Source organism: Neolamprologus multifasciatus, chromosome 12 (genome assembly GCF_963576455.1).
Source record: "Neolamprologus multifasciatus chromosome 12, fNeoMul1.2, whole genome shotgun sequence".
Lineage (NCBI taxonomy): Eukaryota > Metazoa > Chordata > Actinopteri > Cichliformes > Cichlidae > Neolamprologus > Neolamprologus multifasciatus.
Window position 1 is genome coordinate 3370888 of NC_140450.1, and position 22012 is coordinate 3392899.

The window sequence follows — 22012 nt, forward strand, 5'->3', positions numbered from 1 at the left end:
TTTAGACAATAATTCTGATGGCAAAAGAGCCAAACGGGACAGGCCAAAAAAAAAAAAAGAATTGATTTTACTGGCAAGGCAGTTCACAAACCCCTCAGGCACAGTATATGAGCCACGACTGCCGGCTACATGCTGTCAGAATAGAGGGTCATGTGACTAAAGGTGAGACTGGAATCAAATTTTACCAGATTGTGTAAAATTACTGACACTGAAGATAAAGTTTCAAGTAAAAAATCTCAAAATATAGCTGGTCTGGTTTAGGGCTGCTCGATTATGGCAAAAATAATAATCACGATTATTTTCACTGAAATTGAGATCTCGATTATTTGACGATATTTATTTAACAATAACAATGTGTTGAATAATGACTTTAAAGATTGTCAAAAAATAATGTAAAATAGTGTGCAAATACTGATAACAGTGCAAATGTTTGCAATATAAAAAATAAATGAAAAATGTAAACATCTATGTTTAGTGAACTTTGCAGTGTTGCTCTGTGGTGCAGCTACGACATTGTAGCAAAGTTTACACACTATGTCTACTTGATCCACGTCTGACTCCGCAAACCCATAATGTTTCCACACCACTGAAGTTTTTTTACCTCTCTTTTCAACCAACGGCAGTCACTCTCCTCTCCAAATAACTTTTGCTTAGCTTTCCGAGCTTCCCTCGGGTCCTCTTAATCAGCCGTCCCCAACCCCCGGGCCTCGGACCGGTACCGGTCCGTGAGTCGTTTGGTACCGGGCCGCGAGAGTTGAGGCTCAGGTGTGAAATGTATGGTTTTCAGGGTTTTTATCGGTTTTCAGCGTTATTTTGTTATCGTTTTTATCGTTTACTCGGTTTTCCTGGGTCTTTTCACGTGTGTTATGAATAAATCTTTTTTTCGGTACCGGTACTAGTTTTATTTTGTTGTATTTATCCGCGACACCTTAAAGGCCGGTCCGTGAAAATATTGTTGGGCATAAACCGGTCTGTGGCGCAAAAAAGGTCGGAGACCGCTGCTCTTAATTGTTGTGACACGTGTTCGAAATGCAGAGAGGTGCGCTCGATTTGCCACACGGAGCAGCGCGAGAGTAAAGCACGAGGGAGGGGCTAATAATCGGCTCAGTCATTTTTAATGATCATTGAAAGCCCAGATTGTAATCGAGATTAAAATTTGATTAATTGAGCAGCCCTAGTCTGGTTTAAATAATCCAAAACGTTCCAGATGTCAAAGGAAAGCTATTTGAAAAACCTCACATCAGTCTCACTCGCCATCAGGATAAACAGGTGGATGTTGTTTCAAAATTACGTTAACGTGGGCATCAAGCAAAAATACTTTGACTTCTGTAACTGTTCTTCAAAAATGTCAATCCAACTCGGCTAACTTCAGTTCAGTTTTATTTATATGGTGCAAAATCACAATAGCAGTCACCTCAACGCACTTTATATTTAAAGGTAAGGACTCTACAATATTACAGAGAATCCCCAACAATCAGATGACCACCAACGGTGTCCAAGAGCTTCTAGTTTGAAAAGATGACGACGGCCGAAATGCTCAGCTCAAGCCGATCCATCCATCTTTACGTACAGTCTATGTATTTCACTCTTTGTGAAATTTCAGTCAGTAGTTCAAAACGTCACTTGCACCTTGTAGGTTCCTTTTTTCTGTAGTGGTTACTGGAGATTGTCGCCTTCCCCCTGATGAAAGTAAAGTTTGAGTGCTCTCGTGCTTTATTTTGCTTCAACTGCCAAACTTGAAGCTTGAATTTCTTTCCTCTTGCAGAGGCCCGAACCCCAGCAAAGTGCTGCAGCAACTGCTGCTGCTCCAGCCTGAGCAGCAGCTCGGCATCTTCCACACTCTGCAGTCCCACCTGAGAGACAAGGGCATCCTCCCACCTGCTGCTGTCCAGGCCGAGTGACGCGGCACCACCTCCACAGGGCGATGACCCGGGAGCGTGCGAGACGGTTTTCAGAGTTGGCGTAAGCATGTACACGCAGGCACGCATGCAGAACAGCCGTATGGTATGTGTGTGATTTCTGGCATATATCGGAGCATCCATCGTCATCCTGTCGGCTCTTCGTTCAACTTCCAATCAGCTCAAGATCACAACTTTGAACCTGAGGTGACTACAAGGAACAATCTAGTAGGAAAGAAACTAAAAACAAAAAGGAAAAAAAAGGTGGCTGCGTTGCTTTTCACTTGGACCGGCATCAGCTGCAGCACACTTCACGAGTGAACGGGCCGCCGTCATCCTTAAAACACACACTGAAGAAAAAGATGTACTCGCTCAACAACAGTGACTGTAAAGCACGCAGCGTTCTCAGTGGAGGGTCGACATGCAGATTCGCTGTGGACGGCAAATATTGCACTAAATTTAGATTTTAAAAATGGATTTAAGAAGCTTTTACCAGCATAAACTGGGCCCAAAGTGTTGAGCACGTGGACCTGAGTTACAGCAAACTGGGTGTGGGTGAAGTAGTGATGCAGCAGGGTTGTCAAACATACTGCTAAATGAAGCCATGCTTATTCTCCACTTCCACAACATTTAGCTTTTAGGTTTCTGACTACATCTAAGATAACTCGCACAATAATAGTCAAACGTCTGTAGGCATGTTAACAGCATCAGCTGCACACTCAGCACTCGAATAATGTTGTACATAAATCTACTGAAACTATTTAGCAATCAATGCATATAATATATTACTACTTTATGTGACCTGCTGCAGAAAAAGACTTTTAAGCTATGAGAAGTGATATGCAAAAAAAAAAAAGAGATGTAGCTTTGATTTAGATTTGTAGCTTTTAGCATGAAGAAATTAGATTTTTAACAGGTAGCAATGTAGAGGTGTTTGGGTGATTAAAAAAAAAAAGATAATTTAAAGGAATAGGTTGAATAGTGGTTTGTGGGAAATGTAGTCAGTGGTTTTCTGTCTTTGAGCTGATAAAAAGATCAGTAGCACTGTCCTCTCTGTATCTATAAGCATAGCAATACAGTAGAAAATATAGAAAATATTATAAAGATCAGTGGAAAATTTTTTAAAAAGTCACAAATGTGGAGCAGCAGAACATAGTTTTATAGTGTCATTACTATACCTATTATATAGCACCAAATCACAACAGCAGTCGCCTCAAGGCGCTTTATATTGTAAGGTAAAGACTCTACAATAATACAGAGAAACCCCAACAATCAGATTTTAACCAGTGGATGAAAAATCACACATAAACGTCACACGAGTGGGCAGGAACAGTTTCAAACAGACTCGTATGCAAGTGTAAAAGTTATTGTACTAATTTCTCTCCTTTACAGCTCAACTCATTTCCCTTGTTCCGGGTTTTTCCTGGTTTGTTATGGGCCGTTTGGAGGTGAGAATACCTGCAAATGCATAGCTTACTTAATACAAGTCTGTGCATTTTCCCATAAGAAAGAGGAAGCATGTTTATATTGAAGTCCCTGCAGCTTAATTTTCAAATTCTTCTGCCTATTTGGAATCTAGAGTCAGTCTAGCAACTGGTTTAGTCGTCGTTTGTCTATTTCGACGTTTCACTTGAGCAGTTTTGGATTTGACTTTAAAAATGTAACCAGACTCGGTCCAGATTTGAATCCATGATGTAACTGAAATAATGTTTTATCGTTCTAGAGATTGGACAAAATTGCAAATTTTATATCCCAACAACACAAATGCATAATAATTAATAAAAGAAAATTCCAGATATTAGTCCTAATCCCCACCCTGATATCCTTCTGGATCCACAGACAAATTCGTCCATGGCAGTGAGGTCATTTCCATCCTCACAAAAATCCTACTGTACAGATTAGATTACACAGGGAACAACTTTAAGTTGGTGGAAAACTGCAACAGCCTGCAAAGCTGCCCTCTGGTCTCTGTATTGGGGAAAAATCCTTACTCTGCAGAGTTGCTAATTAGCAAGTCAGTGACAGAGAGTTCGAAGGACGCGTGTTGATCTGTGAGCTTTAGAGGAATGACTCGCTGCTCACGCAGGACTGAATCTTCACGTCAGACTCTTGGAAAGAAAACGAATGAGCACATTTCCCGAAATGTGAAACTGTTTCCTTCAACCAATGATTTTAGTTGCACTGTGGGGGTGGTGGTGGTGTTTGAGGGGGAGGTTTCCATCAGATCGTTTTTGGATGCTTTAGGGTGTTTTTGCACATCAAATCAATGTTTTCTAAGTTTGAATGTAGATTGCAATACAAAATGTTATCAATGATAACATGAGATTAAATATAGAGCCTGTATACTGTACGATGGAGTTTATGTACAGTATATAAAACACTTCTTTAGGTGTACAAAGAACTCTGGGAGGTGGTTTTATTAGCTATAAGTGCAAGTTGTAGTTTGATTCTTTAGAGTATGGATCGGATAATTTTAATGTCAGAGGAAATGTGATGATTCGTATTTATGTTTTTCACGTGTTACGTTTGCAAAGAGATTCTCTGTTTGTATCCAGATCCTTTCACAGAGACGTTTACCAAAGCACTGTTTGATCAACACTGATTTTCTTCTGTTAGTGAAAAAGTTCAAAGAGTCAGATCTCTCCTGTCCCGACTTTCCCTGCTCATCCCGAAACACTCAAACCTGGAAGGTGAGAGTTTGGAATTGGGTTGGAGCGCTGACATCTGGATCTGTGTTGTGTTCACACGCTTCAGTCGTTGGTCAACGAGGATATTTTAATTTATTCGTCCGGTTTGTTCTGTTCGTTTTTTCATCGTAGATTCCAAGATGTGAACGAGAGGTTCAGGTTGAATTTTTGGGACCAGCTGTATCGTACTGTGTAAATCTTTAAATCTTTTCTTTACGCACCCCTCACGCGTCCAGCATTCGCAGAAGCAGCGAAGGACGCAGACGTCTGGACCGACGTGTCAACACTAAAGAGATCCGACCAAAAGTGGAGCAGGAATTGACTCAGAATTATCTGTTAGAATGGATTTATATGGAGCCTGGAGTGTGCCAGTGGAATAATGCGACTCGTAAATTAATTGAAAATGTGGATATAAATTAGCTGCTGTCCCAGGTAATGACTCTGCGTATTGTCTGGAAGGATAATGAGCGAACTTTAGAAGTGCCTTTTATTTAAAATAGATATACTTTGTTAAATACTATAGTACTGATTCCTCCAGTCTCTTAAATTCAGCTCCCATAATGATCATAATCAACACCATCGGTCAGTCTGAGGGTGTGGATTCATTTCCCGGTGGGTGTTGGAGTGTTTGTTCTTCTACCGATCTAATATTTATTTTTAGTCCTACCCACGTTTATTGCACACTACCAGTTTAACCTTTTTTCTCTTAAAGCAGCACAGTTAAGGTTGTAATCTGGAAAGTATGGAGCGAATGAGCAGCAGGTGGGACTCAAGTCTTTGTTACCTGGCCAGGTGAGCTATAGCTGTGGCTATCTAATGAATCTTTAATTGATATACTTAAGATGTATATTATTTCACTGGGACACTTGAGACTCCATATTTACAGCTGTAGTTCCACGACACACGTGCATACTAATTTATACTTTCCTACCACGTTGCACACAAAGGTAGAAAAGAGAACAGGTAGCTGTCAGGTGACGATGCAGACTTTCAGTTGTTGTGTTTTTAATTTATCATTTTGTGTACGTTTGGTTTGATTTGAGCAGAAATGTTTTCTAATGAGATGGATAAGGAAATGTGTATCTACTGAGGAATAGTGCTGTTTAATATTAGGGGCAATACAAAGTACGGTAAATAAACACACTGATATCTTAATAGAGAGATTGTGAAGGTGTTTAATGTACGGAGGTAAATAAAGACTTTTTTCTTTAAAATGTTTTTATTCCGATTTGTGTTTTTTGATCATGAAAAGACAAATCACTTTTACATTAAAGGATCGACTTCAGATTTATTCACAAAACAAAGCCTGACAGTTAGGAAAAGAGAGATTTTGCACAGAGTGAAAGAACAAATGTGGAGTTTGCACTGATAGAGCCGTTACTAACACACGTGTAAGCATAAAGAGCTGCTCAGACGTTTCCTGTCGACTCTGAGCTTTAAACACACCACCGAGCAGATAAAGACAATAAAAATGTAACTGGGTTGTAGTACATAAAGATGTTAATGCAATTTTGTGTTCATTATTTTCACCATGAGAAGTATCAGGATAAATGGGAAAGTTATACAGTGACAAAACTAACAACTTTGCTGCTTCTACCAATAACAGCCACCAACACCAACAGCAGGATTTTGGCTTATCCAGGTAACTTGAGACTAAACCTGGGTTTTAGTATTACAAAGGTGGTTCAGCAGCCGCGGTGCTTTCAGTCTGTTTTGTGTTTAACCACCTCAGATTTTTCTAGTAGTGCACTACATAAAAATCAGTCACTGCTGCCCACGTGATCATGCTATTAGCCATGTTATCAGGTTGATAACAACCTTCGTGTGACTGCTTGGCCTGATTGGGGCTGTCGGGGTTCGTGAAGCCAGACAACGGAAAGATATCCTGCATTTAACTTGCTTCCAAGTACAAATGATCAGTTATGAATACCCTCAAACTAAAACGATGCACTGTAGTGCAGCCGGGATATGAAAACAGAACGACAAAGCAAACACAGACAAACTTTTCTGCGTCCTCTGGAAGGTTTCTGTTAAAGTGCATCATAGTTTTCTTTGAGTCAGACGAAAAAAACAAAACAAAACAAAAAAATATCAGCATCATGGAGCTAAATCTGGACTAAAGAGGCTTCAATACATCAATTTTTAAAGTGCCAACACTCAAGACTTAAAGGAGAGCAGTTTGACAGAAAGACTTCTCCTGCCACACCGTCAGCTCATGGATGTCCTGCAGGGGGCGTCTGAGCATGCTCAGAAAATCCTCGATGGGTGATTAGAGGCTATTCTGTAAGGCTCAGTTAACTGATAGCGGCTGGACGGACCGTGCTCTGCACATGAAGTAATACAGCTAAAACACAATGACTGAATCACATTGATTAACTGCTGATTAAAACCTGCACTGGTACTCTTCATGTTACTGTAAATAACAAAAACTGTAAAAATAATGAACGAATAGGCTCTGGCCGTCAGTATCAGCTCTGCTCCACTAAGTATTTCCCTAATAAATCTCCTTCCATGGTTTATATCTAATCCCATTTACACCGATGCTCTCAACATTTGAACCGGTCTAAATGCTTTCCATTTTGTTGCCGGTGTGAAGCCCAGCAGGCTCCTCATGAGGTCAAATATAAGCACATTCACAGACCAAGCCCTTCAGCAGCATTGCCTCTCAGATCTGTCAGTTAGCATCAGTTCCCTGTCCACGCCCCCTATGTAACTAGAGCATTAAATGGCACTCTTGTTTCGTCAGCTTCCTCCTCTATGACGATCCTCCGGTTGGACCTGTCAGGACAGAAAAGTAGCCGCAGCAGCGCTAACCCGAGACGCACCAAAATCCTCAACACCAGAAAAGCAAAAGGCACCGTGATCTCCATCAGGTGGAAAATCGGGGCGCTAAATTTACTCAAAATGCACGTGAGGAAAAACGTCCCCAAAGCTACGCAGGGGTACAGAGCCAGCTTAGCCAGCATTAGCACGTGCTCACGTCCACCGTATCGCACGTAGGGGTGCAGAGTTTCCTGTTCGTTGTACAGAGCGACCACCCAAATGGCGAGCTGGAAAATACCGGCGAAGAAAATGATCACACAGCTAATCTGAATGGCTTCCAGCTCATTGTGAGAGTTGGGCGGGAACTCGTGCGTTAGCTGGTAGGCTAACGGTAAACCTCCGACGAACGCCAGCGAGAAGGTGTTCAGCAGGCCCATGAAGCGCGTTGCCTTGGTGACGTGGAGGAAAAGCGAGTGATGGACAAACCAGAGAAGGCCGACGGTGGCGAAGGAACCAAAGTAGGCGAGGTACTCGGGGCCGTAAAGCCGCAGAGCCGCCGTCAGGCTGCCGCCAAACTGCTTCTGCACGACTGTGGGATCTGGGACGTTGTCCTCGCTAGAAGGAAAGAACCGGAGAAGTTAAACATTAGAAGGTTTTTCCAATTATAACCTTTGTATTACATTTAACATACATTTAACTAGAAACTGTAACAGAATCACTGCTACTCAGAAGTTTATACAAAACTGATTTTTGAAGTATTTTTAGTGAGTGTATATTAAAGATACAGATGCCAACTCTGAGATTTGTGACCTCGATTGGAAAGTTCCTAATTTTGAGTCTTAACATCCAACAAAAAAAAACATTGTAGTTATGAATAAAAATACTGTAAACTGGTGCAAATTTAGACAGTTTAAGAGATGCCACAAATGAAGCCACTGCAGAGGTGCCTAATCGTGCATTCTATCTGACGACCACCAGAGGGTGACAGCTGTGGCTGCAGGATGTTTAGGACTTAAGAAACCAGTCGGTGACATCGCGGTAAATACGCCCATCTTTTACACTGGTTACAAAAATCTAGGCATTGCTCATTGTTCATATTTACTAAAACGTGTCTATGTTGTAAACTTTGGTCAGTCTACCTTTCAAAGAGGGGCTTCATCAAAGGTGTGTGCAGCTTCACAGCTACAACACGCTCGATAAACTGCAGACGTCACACCGTCTACATCAGCGGTCCCCACCCCCAGGCCTCGGACCGGTACCAGTCCGTGAGTTGTTTGGTACCGGGCCGCGAGAGTTGAGGCCCAGGTGTGAAATGTATACAGTGGGGCAAAAAAGTATTTAGTCAGCCACCGATTGTGCAAGTTCCCCCACTTAAAATGATGACAGAGGTCAGTAATTTGCACCAGAGGTACACTTCAACTGTGAGAGACAGAATGTGAAAAAAAAAATCCATGAATTCACATGGTAGGATTTGTAAAGAATTTATTCGTAAATCAGGGTGGAAAATAAGTATTTGGTCACCTCAAACAAAGAAAATCCCTGGCTCTCACAGACCTGTAACGTCTTCTGTAAGAAGCTTTTCTGTCCCCCACTCGTTACCTGTATGAATGGCACCTGTTTGACCTCATCATCTGTATAAAAGACACCTGTCCACAGCCTCAACCAGTCAGACTCCAAACTCCGCCATGGCCAAGACCAAAGAGCTTTCGAAGGACACCAGGAAAAGAATTGTAGACCTGCACCAGACTGGGAAGAGTGAATCTACAATAGGCAAGCAGCTTGGTGTGAAAAAATCAACTGTGGGAGCAATCATCAGAAAATGGAAGACATACAAGACCACTGATAATCTCCCTCGATCTGGGGCTCCACGCAAGATCTCATCCCGTGGGGTCAAAATGATCATGAGAACGGTGAGCAAAGATCCCAGAACCACACGGGGGGACCTGGTGAATGACCTGCAGAGAGCTGGGACCAAAGTAACAAAGGTCACCATCAGTAACACACTACAACGGCAGGGAATCAAATCCCGCAGTGCCAGACGTGTTCCGCTGCTGAAGCCAGTGCATGTCCAGGCCCGTCTGAAGTTTGCCAGAGAGCACATGGATGATACAGCAGAGGATTGGGAGAATGTCATGTGGTCAGATGAAACCAAAGTAGAACTTTTTGGTATAAACTCAACTCGTCGTGTTTGGAGGAAGAAGAATACTGAGTTGCATCCCAAGAACACCATACCTACTGTGAAGCATGGGGGTGGAAACATCATGCTATGGGGCTGTTTTTCTGCCAAGGGGACAGGACGACTGATCCGTGTTAAGGACAGAATGAATGGGGCCAAGTATCGTGAGATTTTGAGCCAAAACCTCCTTCCATCAGTGAGAACTTTGAAGATGAAACGAGGCTGGGTCTTCCAACATGACAATGATCCAAAACACACCGCCCGGGCAACAAAGGAGTGGCTCCGTAAGAAGCATTTGAAAGTCCTGGAGTGGCCTAGCCAGTCTCCAGACCTCAACCCCATAGAAAATCTGTGGCGGGAGTTGAAAGTCCGTGTTGCTCGGCGACAGCCCCAAAACATCACTGCTCTTGAGAAGATCTGCATGGAGGAATGGGCCAAAATACCAGCTACTGTGTGTGCAAACCTGGTAAAGACCTATAGTAAACGTTTGACCTCTGTTATTGCCAACAAAGGTTATGTTACAAAGTATTGAGTTGTATTTTTGTTATTGACCAAATACTTATTTTCCACCCTGATTTACGAATAAATTCTTTACAAATCCTACCATGTGAATTCATGGATTTTTTTTTTCACATTCTGTCTCTCACAGTTGAAGTGTACCTCTGGTGCAAATTACTGACCTCTGTCATCATTTTAAGTGGGGGAACTTGCACAATCGGTGGCTGACTAAATACTTTTTTGCCCCACTGTAGTTTTCAGGGTTTTTTATCGGTTTTCAGCGTTATTTTGTTATCGTTTTTATCGTTAACTCCGTTTTCCTGGGTCTTTTCACGTGTGTTATGAATACATTTTCTTTTTTTCGGTACCGGTACTAGTTTTATTTTGTTGTATTTATCCGCGACACCTTAAAGGCCGGTCCATGAAAATATTGTCGGGCATAAACGTGGCGCAAAAAAGGTTGGAGACTGCTGGTCTACATCAAAGGTTTCGACTGTCCACCCTCCTTTTTCACCTCATGTAGGAGCCATGATGTGTTCTGAACATTTCTTTGACAGGGTTTAGTCCAAACATTCGGGGGATTTTATTAAATGACATCATCATGCTAAGAAGTTCATCATTATGAGCAACTCGTGGTACGTCACCAGGCTCTGATCTTTACACTGAAGTCAAAAATACTTTTCTTCGACCATTTCCTTCATTTTTTTTATGCCAAATTAGTTTTTTTAACCTTAGATTTTCATAGTGGACTATTTAAATGTTCAGATCATCCAAATGACCAAAAAACTGACTCAATTCCTCTGACAGTAAAACAGGCCCCTCCCAAAGGACATTTGAAAGTTGCACAGCCGATAAAGCTGAAACAAACCATATGTCCAAGATGAGAAGCGTTGCTACGATGGCATAAACTCCGTCGCTGAAAGCCTCCACTCGCTCCTTGCTGAGGGGTTCGTTAGGCAGGTAGGTGTAGAACAACATGGAGTCTGGCGTTTCCTCCACCTGACCTGAAATGGACGAGGTTTGATTGGTACAAAGGCCAGAGGTCGGCACTTATTTACAGTACCTGTACGGTCCGGCTCTTACCGATGGCTTTGCTGCGACACCACTTCAAACACTGGGAGATGTAAGGCAGGAAGATGACGATGGCCAAGAGAACGTAAGACTGAGGAAGAAATGACAACGTGATACTGGGAGAGTGTTTCTGACCAGCTTTGGATTTGTTACTTTATTCACTGGCAAACAACAAAGAAATGTGAGAGCGGAGATCACCTATAATCATAAAATAAGACATTTTTAAAATATGAAGGAACAACATGGAACAGCACCAACCAGCTGGAAGAAGATGAAGGAGAAGATGCTGGCGAAGAAGCACATGATGGGAACCTTCATGATGACTTTGAGGATGTGGTGTTTGTAGAAGGTCTGGTTCTCTGAGATCTGGATCTGCTCATTCAGCAGGAAGGGGCGGCTGAAGGCGTACAACACAATCACCGACTACAGAAACGAGACACACGGGATTACAACGTACGCAAACCGCCCTGCAACGACAGGCTTCAGCCGCCCAACACCTTAAGGCGGATAAATGGTTCATTGAAGTTAGGAAACTGAACAGAGCAGCAGACTTACCAAAGGATGACAATCTAACATTTAAGTTTCTCACCTGAATGACGCCGATCACCATCACACAACCACAGAAGAGTAAAATCCCGAGGATGTTCTCAGGAAAGGTCGCCATTAAAGAAAACTGCAAAGTGTAGATGACACCACTGAATGAGAGCGCTGTTCGTTCAGCAGTGACTGATTCTAGGTCAACAGTTTCACACACTCAGACTCACTGTGTAGGGGAGGAAGGTTATCAGCATCATGCAGGCCTGAAATAGAAGCAAAAGCAGAAGTTCAGACTAGGGCTGCTACAAATGATTATTTTGATAGTCGACTAGTCACCGATTATTTTTGTGATTAGTCAACTAATCAGATCATCATCCACTGGACATAAAACGTACAGCTTATTGCACCAGCAGCATCTGCTCTTATATAACTATCATTAGCTTACAGCTATAAGTGTTTAAGGTATGTGCTAACTAAAAATAAAGACAAGATGATAGTTTATTAAATTTTAATGAAATTTGCAGATTATTTTGGTGAAGTTTAATAAACTCCTTGCTATCTAAAATATAACGAGACACCGGAGTATATTCTCGAGCATCTCACACTTCTGATAATCAGCTGTCTGCTTGATGTTTATTTAGCTGTGTAAAAACTATAACTTTAATCTCAGCCAAACCGATTTACTCAGGAACAAATAAAATACTAAAAAAAAAAGTCAAACAATAACATTTTTAAGTTATCTAAGTGACTTATATATCATGTTTAACCTGAGTAGCGAAAGACGGCGGTGGGTTTGAAAACGATTTGCTGGGAGTCCGGTGCTCTCACGGCTCTAGTTAGCCTTGCCCCCGGCTAGCTATCGAGCTAGTGGGTAACAGACGTCTCCGAAAACGTCAGAGCGCTTTTGAAAATATGTGGTGTCTTGATAAACTGAGCAGATATTTGAGGTTTACACAGCTACATTCTCGCCTGAAAATATGTTAAACGTTTATTTTGTGATCCAGAAAGAATAATAAGAGTAATATTAAAACTAACTAGCTGCCGCCATTGTTGGAAACTGAGCAGGGCCGAGCTGGGCTGTGCTTTGAATTCTGGGACACAGTTTCTTCTTCTTCGGGGTTTAATGGCAGCTGGCATCCTTGTACATGCAGTGCTGCCATCTTCTGTTTCAATCCGTTATTACACTCTTAAATCCTACTACTTATTCCTGCGTCTTTTGTGATCTTACAAAGCTTCAAACGACGCGTCGACTATTAAATCAGTCGTCGACGATTTTGATAGTCGACGTAATCGTGACTAGTTGACTAATTGTGGCAGCCCTAGTTCAGACTAAAAATGACCAAAATACTCCAAATGATGTGACTGCTGACAGAAAACACCATGAAATTTGAAGCCAATTTATACAGGCCTATACTCTGCTCAGCCTAACTGTAAGCATAAGGTGAATTTAAGTAATAGTATATGCATATGTAAGTCTCAAGTAACATCTTGTCCCTGCTTCATGGGACAAACAACATACAGACATGGATAAAAAAAAAACAACCAAAAACAAATAAGGATGCATGTCACCTGATCAAAAAAACAGACATCAGTATGTATTCATTATCATCCTTCCATGAGATAAACAAAACCTGAGATTATCTTGCAGGCAGGCTTAAATTACAAATTTAAAAAAATGACATCTATCGTTTTGAAAACACTTTAATTTTTATACTTACAAGGTTCAGAAGTGCGAGACAGTCATCGATACGAACAACAACTTGAAACAACCTGAAGATAAACAAGGAGAGAGAATGAAAACGGGCGTCTTAAAAATAACTAGTACTACGATACTATCAGTACTAATACTATTACCACTACTACTAACCTGATATGAGCAGCCCAGGCAACAGTCACAATGAGGAATGTCATCAAGTAAACGCCGATCTTTGTGGTGAGTAGGCCCTGGAGACTCTCCCTCAATTCCTGCAATACAAGATTTTACAGCATTTTCCTGTTATAGGTCCTTAATGTGAATTAAGATAGTTTAAAACTTCCAAAAGTAACTAAAGTTATTATTAGAGAATGTTGGAGAAGCAACCAGGAAGACGTTAGATCCAGTTCAGGTTGCAATTTGGTGTAATACCATTTTGTACCACAAGATGGTGCGATGACTCAGTGTAGCCTTTATTCAACCAGCAACAAATCATTAGAAACACATTTACAATGGCGTCCCATCAAAGCCTCCTGAAGAAAATAAGGGTGGGGCTAAAATTCACCGTCAAAAACAAATAAAGGCGTCACACATCTGAAAGCATTTCAGTGTAACCACAGGAGAAACACTGCCCCCTGCTGGTGACGATTTTATTTACAGTTTGCAGAGTGTAAATACAAACAATACGTTAAGTTGTTATTACATTTACCCTCTGAAGCTGCATCAGAAAGCTCAGCTGAATAACAAGGATATCACGGCTTTGCTAAAACGTGAAATACATTTTTAAAAAGTCCGACGTTACCTCATTATTTTCCACTTTGGTGTGAGCAACAGGTAAAATCTGTGGATAAATGAAACTGTATCAGGAGACAGATCAACTCAAATATACAGTGCTGCACATACACAGATATGTTAGACTCTGAGATCAGTGTGTTTGGGGCCAGGAGACCCAATTAGCAGTAATGAATTAAGCAGAAATCTTTCTATAAGTGTTATTTATTTATTTATTTGAAATTAATTGGAGTTTTCACTGTTACAGATTTTGCAGATAAGATTTTTTTTCTCTTCCTGTCTCAGTGTGATGGGTCTGACTATGACAGTAAAACAACAGTTGAGAGAAGAAGCTCCATAAATTGAAATATTTGCGTATCTGCGCTTCACTGTGAATTTTCTATTCCGTGGGGCTTTTTGCTGTTTGGTTTTGCTTCTTCTGTTGCAAACACTGTATCACCTAAATGTTGTGACTGTGTTGCAAAGCTCGGCGTGTTTCCTACCATGACAGTGGCGATAATGGAGATGAGAGCATCGCTGTAGGCCAGCAGTCTGTGGGAGGACTGGGTGCTGCTGTGGCCCTCTCTCTCGGACGGACTGACGCTCTCCAGGAAGGAGGAGGAAGCTGCGTAGCTCCTCGCACCTTTCTTCTCCATCTCCTCCTCAACGTGATGCTCTATGATGTCGCTGTCGTCGTTTTCCCCCATCCTGGAGGAGCTGCTGGAGAGTGCTGCTCATCCACACACAGCGGACAGACAGCTGACTGAAGGCGGGGAAACAGGAAGCAGCAGCACGGCTGGTTTCCTGTTCTCACCGGAGATCGTCTGTTAAAGCGAGAGGAGCCACTCGGGGTGAGGACTTTGTAATTTTTGTGTTTCTGATCTGGCGTGATCCACAGTGGTTTTATTCGAGTGTGTTATCTGAGGTGGGTCTTAAAACCACTTAAAGTCACCTGACCGGGCCTCTGTTTGTGGTTTTGGTGCCTTTTAATCAAATTAACTGAATAACAATTTGACACCTCGTGTCTGACTGGACCAGCAAACCGTTACTGTTGCCATTAATTAGCAGGTATTTGCACCTGTGACCTGCCATTCTAGCCATGCAGGCCACGGTGAACTTTAACCTCTTTGTCAGAACCTGCAGCTTCACATAAAAGGCCAAAAAGCAAAGTGGACTCTTCAAATGGCAGCCACCAAATCAAACTGTGGCTGTGTTCATTTTGCTTTAAATGCAGGTTATGATATTGCATAAGATCCTGTCCACAGACCTGCTGATGTTCAGAAAAGACTGTTTTAATGTAGAGTCAAACATATGGCTATTCAAACATTTTACATTTATTCTTTCGTGCTGACTGATTTCTTTTATTTACTACAGCAGCATTTCTTTATCATGTAGAGAAACTGAGACCTAGTGAAGTCGCACTTCTTTTTTCTTATTTTAAGATATCCCAGGGATTTTAATTGTGTAGTTAATTATCCTTACACTGACACAAAGGGGAGTTTCACTGTTTTGGCCCACTTAAGATCAAAGTGAGCTGCATGTGGCCCACAACAGTCTGACATCCCTGATGAGTAGTCAAACTCCACATCAAGAACGGCCACTGGAAAGGACTTTTAATTAGCAGTTATTGTTACCACGAGCTTTCAGGGGAGCAGAGTAACTGGTGGTGACCCAGCTCAACTTTAAGATCCATATTTTTCACACAGTAACTCGACTAGATCACCTCTGCATGACTCAGTTCATATCAATGCTATATAATTATTTATGTTCTGGACCCTGGTGCAGCTACCATAATAATACGTTTTAGCCTCTCCCCCTTTAAGCCAACATTTTGATGATTGGCTGCCCCCACAAACACCTGTGTGGGCCTGTGGTGCTGTGACATGACCATATTAGGGTTTTTTTTGATGCCATAGAATAAAAAAAAAAAAAAGCGTCTATGAGAGAAAAATAAGGGAAAAAAAACGGGTACGTTAACTGACTTTAAATATATTGAGCCGTTTAATTTTAGATGGTGGTCTCTTAAAGGGGCATGACGAATCTAAGATATTCTAACCTCTCCTTAATATTTAAATGTCTTAATTTCTTACTTTTGATGTGTGTTTCTTTGGGATGCACCCGATAAATTAATCTCTAATGTAAGGTCAACTAAAAATTCTGTATTACAGGCATTATTATTTAAAAGCTGATTCCTTAATCTAAAGCTTTTTGAAGTGGGGGGGATCAGTGGAAGTTTCTGATACGGAAGAGTTTGCAGAAAACCGGCTGAAGGCTGTTTACAATCTTACACATGTGAGGCTCTCTTTTGCCTCTAGAGGGCGACATTACACCATAACTGCTGAAGAAGGTCGCAGGTCCGTGTTTTTCGTGAGGAATCCACCTGTTGTGCTGCAGCTCTACCCACCTTACAGTGATGATGATGCTCATGTCTGCATCCATATGCAATGATATAAGTCAGATTATTTATAGCAGGACTTTGCTTTTGGTTTACATGTATTATTTATTTATATTTATAGCATTTACAGTAATAATTTAAATTAATTTCCTGGCTTATTGGAAACAGAGCTATTTCCCACGTATTCATATTCAAGCACATTTTGATTGAATATGAATATTTCGTTTAATTACTGTCCCCCTGCTGTTTTGCATTCTTGCTTTTCCTTCTTCGTGTCTTTTGGCATCGTCTCAGCCTCAGGGGCTTCACAGCAGCGCTACAACCTGGGGGTCAGGGACAGCCTGCCAAAGCCTGAGGAGAGTCTGGAGTCTTGAATCTGGCTCCGGTCCCATGTTTTCCACTGGTCGTAAAGAACCCCAGGTTCGGCGACTGCAGCCAGTGCCTCTGGCGGTGCCTGGGGCTGTCGCTCCTAATGACATCTCAGCATCCAAGGCTCTCCATCCTCAACACTGTTCATGCAAATGTGTACTAGATCTCCCCACTGACACAACACGATCCATGGATTAAACCAGCAGCCAGCCATTTGTGAGGGTGGTAAGTAAGATTTCATCTGCTGAAAAATGGCTTCACATTAGCTGCAGGGGGACTGATCACCAGTACCTGAATTTTAGTGATGTGCTGCCCTGCATTTAAAACACAAAACTCCACACGTGTTCACATAAAGACAATTTTCTATCTACACCCAAACAAGGCACTGCATAAATTAGTCCGTCTGCTTTTCACACATAACATTTAATATTAACAGTCTGGCTCATTGAGGTTGGGACAGACAGACATACACGTACCTGCGGTAAATATGACCTTATAAAAGAGGAGAAAGTAGAGCAACAGTTTTAACGGCATTCCCCTCCTGCTGTGCCTGAACACACCTTCTTCATTCAGTCAATATCCACATTCATTAGCTTTAGTTTACATCACTGCAACCAATGAAATCCCATTAAGATATTAGTTTCTTGTTATATTTAGTCTTTTTATAATCAATCTGTCAACACAGCAAACACAGAAACAGCGATCAGAGGATGATCGCTCGAAGTAAAATCTGAATTCTGCGTCTTTCTTGCTGTGTGAGGCTGCTGTCAAGTTGTCATCCAGTTCCTCTGGACTGAAACATCCAACATATGTTACTATAATCAGTATCACGCTGAAATATCGTCACATGATGACACATAGTCATGAAGTGATCTTGCACAACATTTTGAAAGATGGAACCCTGACTGTCGACATCATTTCCTCTTAATCACAGAAATCTGTTGGATCCACATTTGTATCTTCAGTGTCAATCGCCTGCATGTTCCTGTCACGTTACTGCTGAATAATTAAATTACATATCAAATGCAATCTGTTAAGATTAAAAGGATGACTGAGTGGGCGATGCTAAATCAAACAGAAATAAATAAACATCATGTTTCATGTTGACAAACATTCATGTTCTTCGGTCCACTGGAGCAAAACGGTGTCAGAATTTGCTGAACCTGAGTCTTAAAAGTTAGAACAGCATAAATCAATATAACAATCAGCAGTTTCAATTTTGGCAAGTTACTCGCCACTCTGGACAGGAGCAATGGTCCCTCTCTTGCAAAGCACCAGCATCACAGCAAGTTGAGCCACAGTTGAAGCTGAGTTCAAAAACATAAAACACGGCCTTTTCAAACATGAAAACTTGCCTGTTCATTGCTCGTCATCTTTCCTTCATCGAGGGAAATATGCGGATTTGTTCTGCGAAAGAAAAGGTCAACGATGAGGCAACAGTGGGATCTGAAAGTCACAGATGCCAATTCTGGATCCATGACGACTCACAGTGCAGAAGACAAAATAAAAATGGATGCTCACCCGTTTGTGGGATCTGATGCTGCCACAAACATTCTCCAGGCTGATGAAGATGCAGTTGAGAACTGGAGGGGCCTGGCTGTTCCACCCAAAAAAAAGGAAGAGGACTTCCTACCTCTCTCCATGTACCAAATGGCTCCATGCAGATTAATCTTTTGGGGCCAAAAGAGTGAAGGTGGGATTATTAAACAATGGAAACCTTCATCAGCCTATTAGATCAACAATCTCTGTGTTGAATACCTGTGCATTTGATGCATTTTTTCAGTGCTTATGTTGTGCCTTCTGTGACAGCTCCACATTTCAAATTGCTGTTCTGAAGGACAAAGGATGACAATGAGGAACATCTCAAGTGTTTATTTTACCAAACACTGCTCTTCACAGCACTGCTACCTCAGCAAAGGGATGCCAAGGGAAGTGCCATTTGTTTCTCCTGCCATCTCTGTCCTCAAAGAGTCTGCTGTGGCTCATCTTGCTGTGAAAGCAGGACTTGGCCTGCCTGAGTCTACTTGCCTCGGGCCACTCTCCAATCCATCTCTGTGTCCATCAGAAGTCCAAACAGAAGACAGCACCACAGGAAATGAGCTCTGTGCAGGGACACTTACTCACAGCTACAACATCAGAGATATCGTGTGGATTGATACTGACCTTGCAAACCAAACAGAATTTCCACTGAATGAATTTCCCTCCAACCTGGTTCTCCAAGGAAAGTCGTTCACTTTGAGGGCAGTGATTGCTTTCCATGGAAAGATGACCACTGATGGTTTGGGCCATTACACTGCATACTGCAGGAGAGCTGCATGTGTGTGGGAGTGCTATGATGACCTGGGAAATGGAGTGACAGGAGCATCTGAAAAGAAAAAAATACAACCCCATGCTGTGTTATACACAGTATAATGAGTGCTGCCTGCATTTTTCTGTTTTATTTGGTTCATTACAGTTACATGTGTTCAATATGGCTACTGTGTGTTATCAGCAGTGTTGGTCAAGTTACTTGAAAAAAGTAATCAGTAACTAATTACTGATTACTTCCCCAAAAGTAATCCCGTTACTTTACTGATTACTTATTTTCAAAAGTAATTAATTACTTAGTTACTTTTTAAAAACACGATTTACAACCTGAATAGGTGATAAAGTGATAGATCTTTCAGCCCAATTCTACTTTTCCTGCATAATCCATCATACAAAATGTAATCAAATGGAAAAGTCTCTTTTTAAAACTTGTTTTATTAGTTTTAATCTTTTAACTTTATGCATCAAGCAAACATTTAATTATATGCAACATTCTCTGACTGGAAGAAATTTGTTTAATATTTAAACCTATTTTCTGCACATTCCAGCACATAAAATAAAATATTTTTTGTGTTTACACTCAGTCTTTCAAATAGATGCAAGTAAAACACAGCAGAAAATAAATAAAGTCAAAGACTAGCGGTCCTGTTGCTTTATTTTCACCTGTAAAGCAGGAGTGGGGTAGGCGGAGGTTTACCCTGGTGCAGGTGCGCTGCAGCGGTCAGTGGAAGAATCCGCGAGTTTCTCTGTGAGTTTCCCATTACGTCGTAGCTACTTGGTGCTTGTTTGGAAGTTTAGGGGGTATTTTCACTGTAAAAAGAAGTTTTCTTCCCACGAACAACGGACACTAATGTTTTTGTCACTTTTTATGGAATCAAACTCAAAGTAAGGTCAGTACTTCCACGCTTTAAACGCTGCACGCTCATACTCTCTCTGCACTCGATATATGATCCATTGTTGATCTGCACACAGCTGTTGTCACGAACGTCGCACTCGCTTACGTCACTGTCATGAGACATTCTCGGAAAAAAATCACGGTTTTAGTAACGCAGTAACGCAGCGTTCCTACGGGAAAGTAACGGTAATCTAATTACTGTTTTTGCGATAGTAATCCCTTACTTTACTCGTTACCTGAAAAAAGTAATGTTACAAGTAACGCATTACTGCCCATCTGTGGTTATCAGTAAGTTCAGTTCTGCATATCATAAATTAAAAACCTTTTAACACTCTTTTCTTTGTCAGTCTGATGCATATTTGCTTTTACACACCGAGTCACCTTCACCTGTAGCCTTGAAAGTAATCGTTCCATTTTTCTGTCAATGATTTTTCTGTATTTGTTTTGTGTTGACCTCGTGGGTTAAGTCAGGGGTTAGCATCCTTTTCAGTTCAAAGGGCCCCTTTCCCCCCTGCTGCTACAAAACCTGTCTAGAGCCTAAAAAAAAAAGAAAGCGCTTATAAATATCTAGAAAATGACTTGTTGTATTGTGTAAGCTATGGAAATGTAAATAAAAATGTTTATTTTTAGATTTTATAAGAAAATGAATTATCAAAGCTTTATAACGGAAAAAAGTATTTGTTAAAATGAAGCCAGCTACGTGAGTCTTTTCCATAATAATTGAAAATTAGGAAAGACGGGCAACCAACTTGACCAACAGTAAACAGATTTGAAGCTAAGAAACATTAAACCACTTTTAAAAGCCTTGTACGTTCTGTGAATAGTCAATGCAGATATTTCATAAAAACAAACTGTTAACAGAACCCTTTCTCGTTGTCTTTATAATAAAACATAACTTACTTGGTCTTATAAGAGCCACAGTGGACGGGCCGGAGAGCCACATGTTGCTTTAGAGCCGCAGGTTGAAGATCCCTCGCCTCGGTGCTGTAGGATATTCAGTTTTCTACACGTAGGTAACAACCTATGAAAGCAAACACTTTATTTTTTCTGAGACAGCTACATTAATAATAATAATGAACATATATAATTCAAAACAAAATCATAGAGGCCAACTGGGTATGTAAAAAATTATTTAGGTATACTTGAATCACTTCACATGAAACTCAGTTTTCCACAGAAAAAAATAAAAACTTCAGCCTACCTTGTGTATGTTTCTGCACCGGTAACAAAAGAAATATCGACCTTTCCGCGGATTAAATTGTGTTACTACAGTGTAAACTAATAAACCTTAATATGCAGCAAGCCTAAGAAAAGTGGACAGTCTCCTATAAAAGTGCAAAACTCCACAGCTGCTGAAACTCACTGCCACAGACACTGGTGTTATACAGCGTAGGCCGTAAGAATTAAAATTGTTATATCTCAGAAAGTGTAGCAGCACAAACGCTAATTTTACCTGCACAAATCAGCACAAACATTTGCCTTTACGTTTCAAGTGTGTGGGGTTCAGCTTCACTCTGCTGTATTATGAAGGAAATGGCTTGTAGAAACCTGTTGACTAAATTTCTAGCAAAGTAACTTAAATTTGCATCCCATACAATGTATAACACCCCCATTCTGGCATGTAGAGTCAGTATTATAGAGATTTTTATCTGACTAGATCATTTGTCCTTGCAGGCCTTTCATTGCCGCTTTTATCTTGTCCCTGGTTAGTCACGTTACAATCAAGCAAACCAATCGAGACAGCACAAAGGAAGATTGAAGCGAGTGGCTGACATAAAAGCCCTTTTTACTCTTTCCAAGAGACGCATTTAATGAAAGAGGGGATAGTCGCTGCATTCAAATGTAGCTTAGCAACTAAGAGCTGCCAGCGACCACATAGTGATGTGTTTGTGAGCAAATCAGAAGACGGGCAAGTCAAATCACCACTTACTCAGGAAACCAAACATTATGGT

General features: G+C 41.2%; 2 protein-coding genes and 1 long non-coding RNA gene across 4 annotated transcripts in view; 2 read left to right on the forward strand and 1 right to left on the reverse strand.

Moving 5' to 3' along the window:
• The window catches only part of cds1 (CDP-diacylglycerol synthase (phosphatidate cytidylyltransferase) 1), a 35907-nt gene extending 30167 nt beyond the window's left edge, over window positions 1–5740 (forward strand). Inside the window, exon 13 of the mRNA XM_085180312.1 lies at window positions 1766–5740. Within this exon, the coding sequence (XP_085036438.1) occupies window positions 1766–1901 (136 nt within the window). The 3' untranslated portion in view covers window positions 1902–5740. The remainder of the gene's footprint in view (window positions 1–1765) is intronic.
• tmem175 (transmembrane protein 175) lies at window positions 4686–21129 on the reverse strand. Of its 2 annotated transcripts, XM_085180308.1 has the most exons (16): window positions 20961–21129; window positions 20448–20597; window positions 19022–19223; window positions 18767–18910; window positions 18617–18689; window positions 18380–18528; window positions 14598–18265; window positions 14126–14164; window positions 13498–13595; window positions 13349–13400; window positions 11858–11893; window positions 11683–11766; window positions 11352–11516; window positions 11106–11184; window positions 10891–11026; window positions 4686–7963 (listed from the first exon to the last, which is right to left on the reverse strand). In XM_085180308.1, exons 7-16 carry the CDS (start codon window positions 14799–14801, stop codon window positions 7291–7293), a joined length of 1566 nt encoding a protein of 521 aa, XP_085036434.1. In that variant the 5' UTR covers window positions 14802–18265; window positions 18380–18528; window positions 18617–18689; window positions 18767–18910; window positions 19022–19223; window positions 20448–20597; window positions 20961–21129; the 3' UTR covers window positions 4686–7290. The 2 variants fall into 2 exon arrangements, with proteins under 2 accessions (XP_085036434.1, XP_085036435.1); XM_085180309.1 differs by lacking the exon at window positions 20448–20597.
• On the forward strand, window positions 7958–15537 carry LOC146506182 (uncharacterized). Its single transcript, XR_014877213.1, has 2 exons — window positions 7958–8578; window positions 10509–15537. It is a non-coding gene; the product is annotated as an uncharacterized LOC146506182 (long non-coding RNA).
• Window positions 21130–22012: the final 883 nt, after the last annotated feature.

Coding starts and splice junctions, on each gene's coding strand:
- tmem175 (XM_085180309.1), bottom strand. CDS start 14,801: ATGGGGGAAAACGACGACAGCGACATCATAGAGCATCACGTTGAGGAG. Junction 11,894..13,348: donor GTCTCGCACTTCTGAACCTT/GTAAGTATAAAA, acceptor CTTCTATTTCAG/GCCTGCATGATGCTGATAAC. Junction 11,767..11,857: donor TAACCTTCCTCCCCTACACA/GTGAGTCTGAGT, acceptor TACACTTTGCAG/TTTTCTTTAATGGCGACCTT.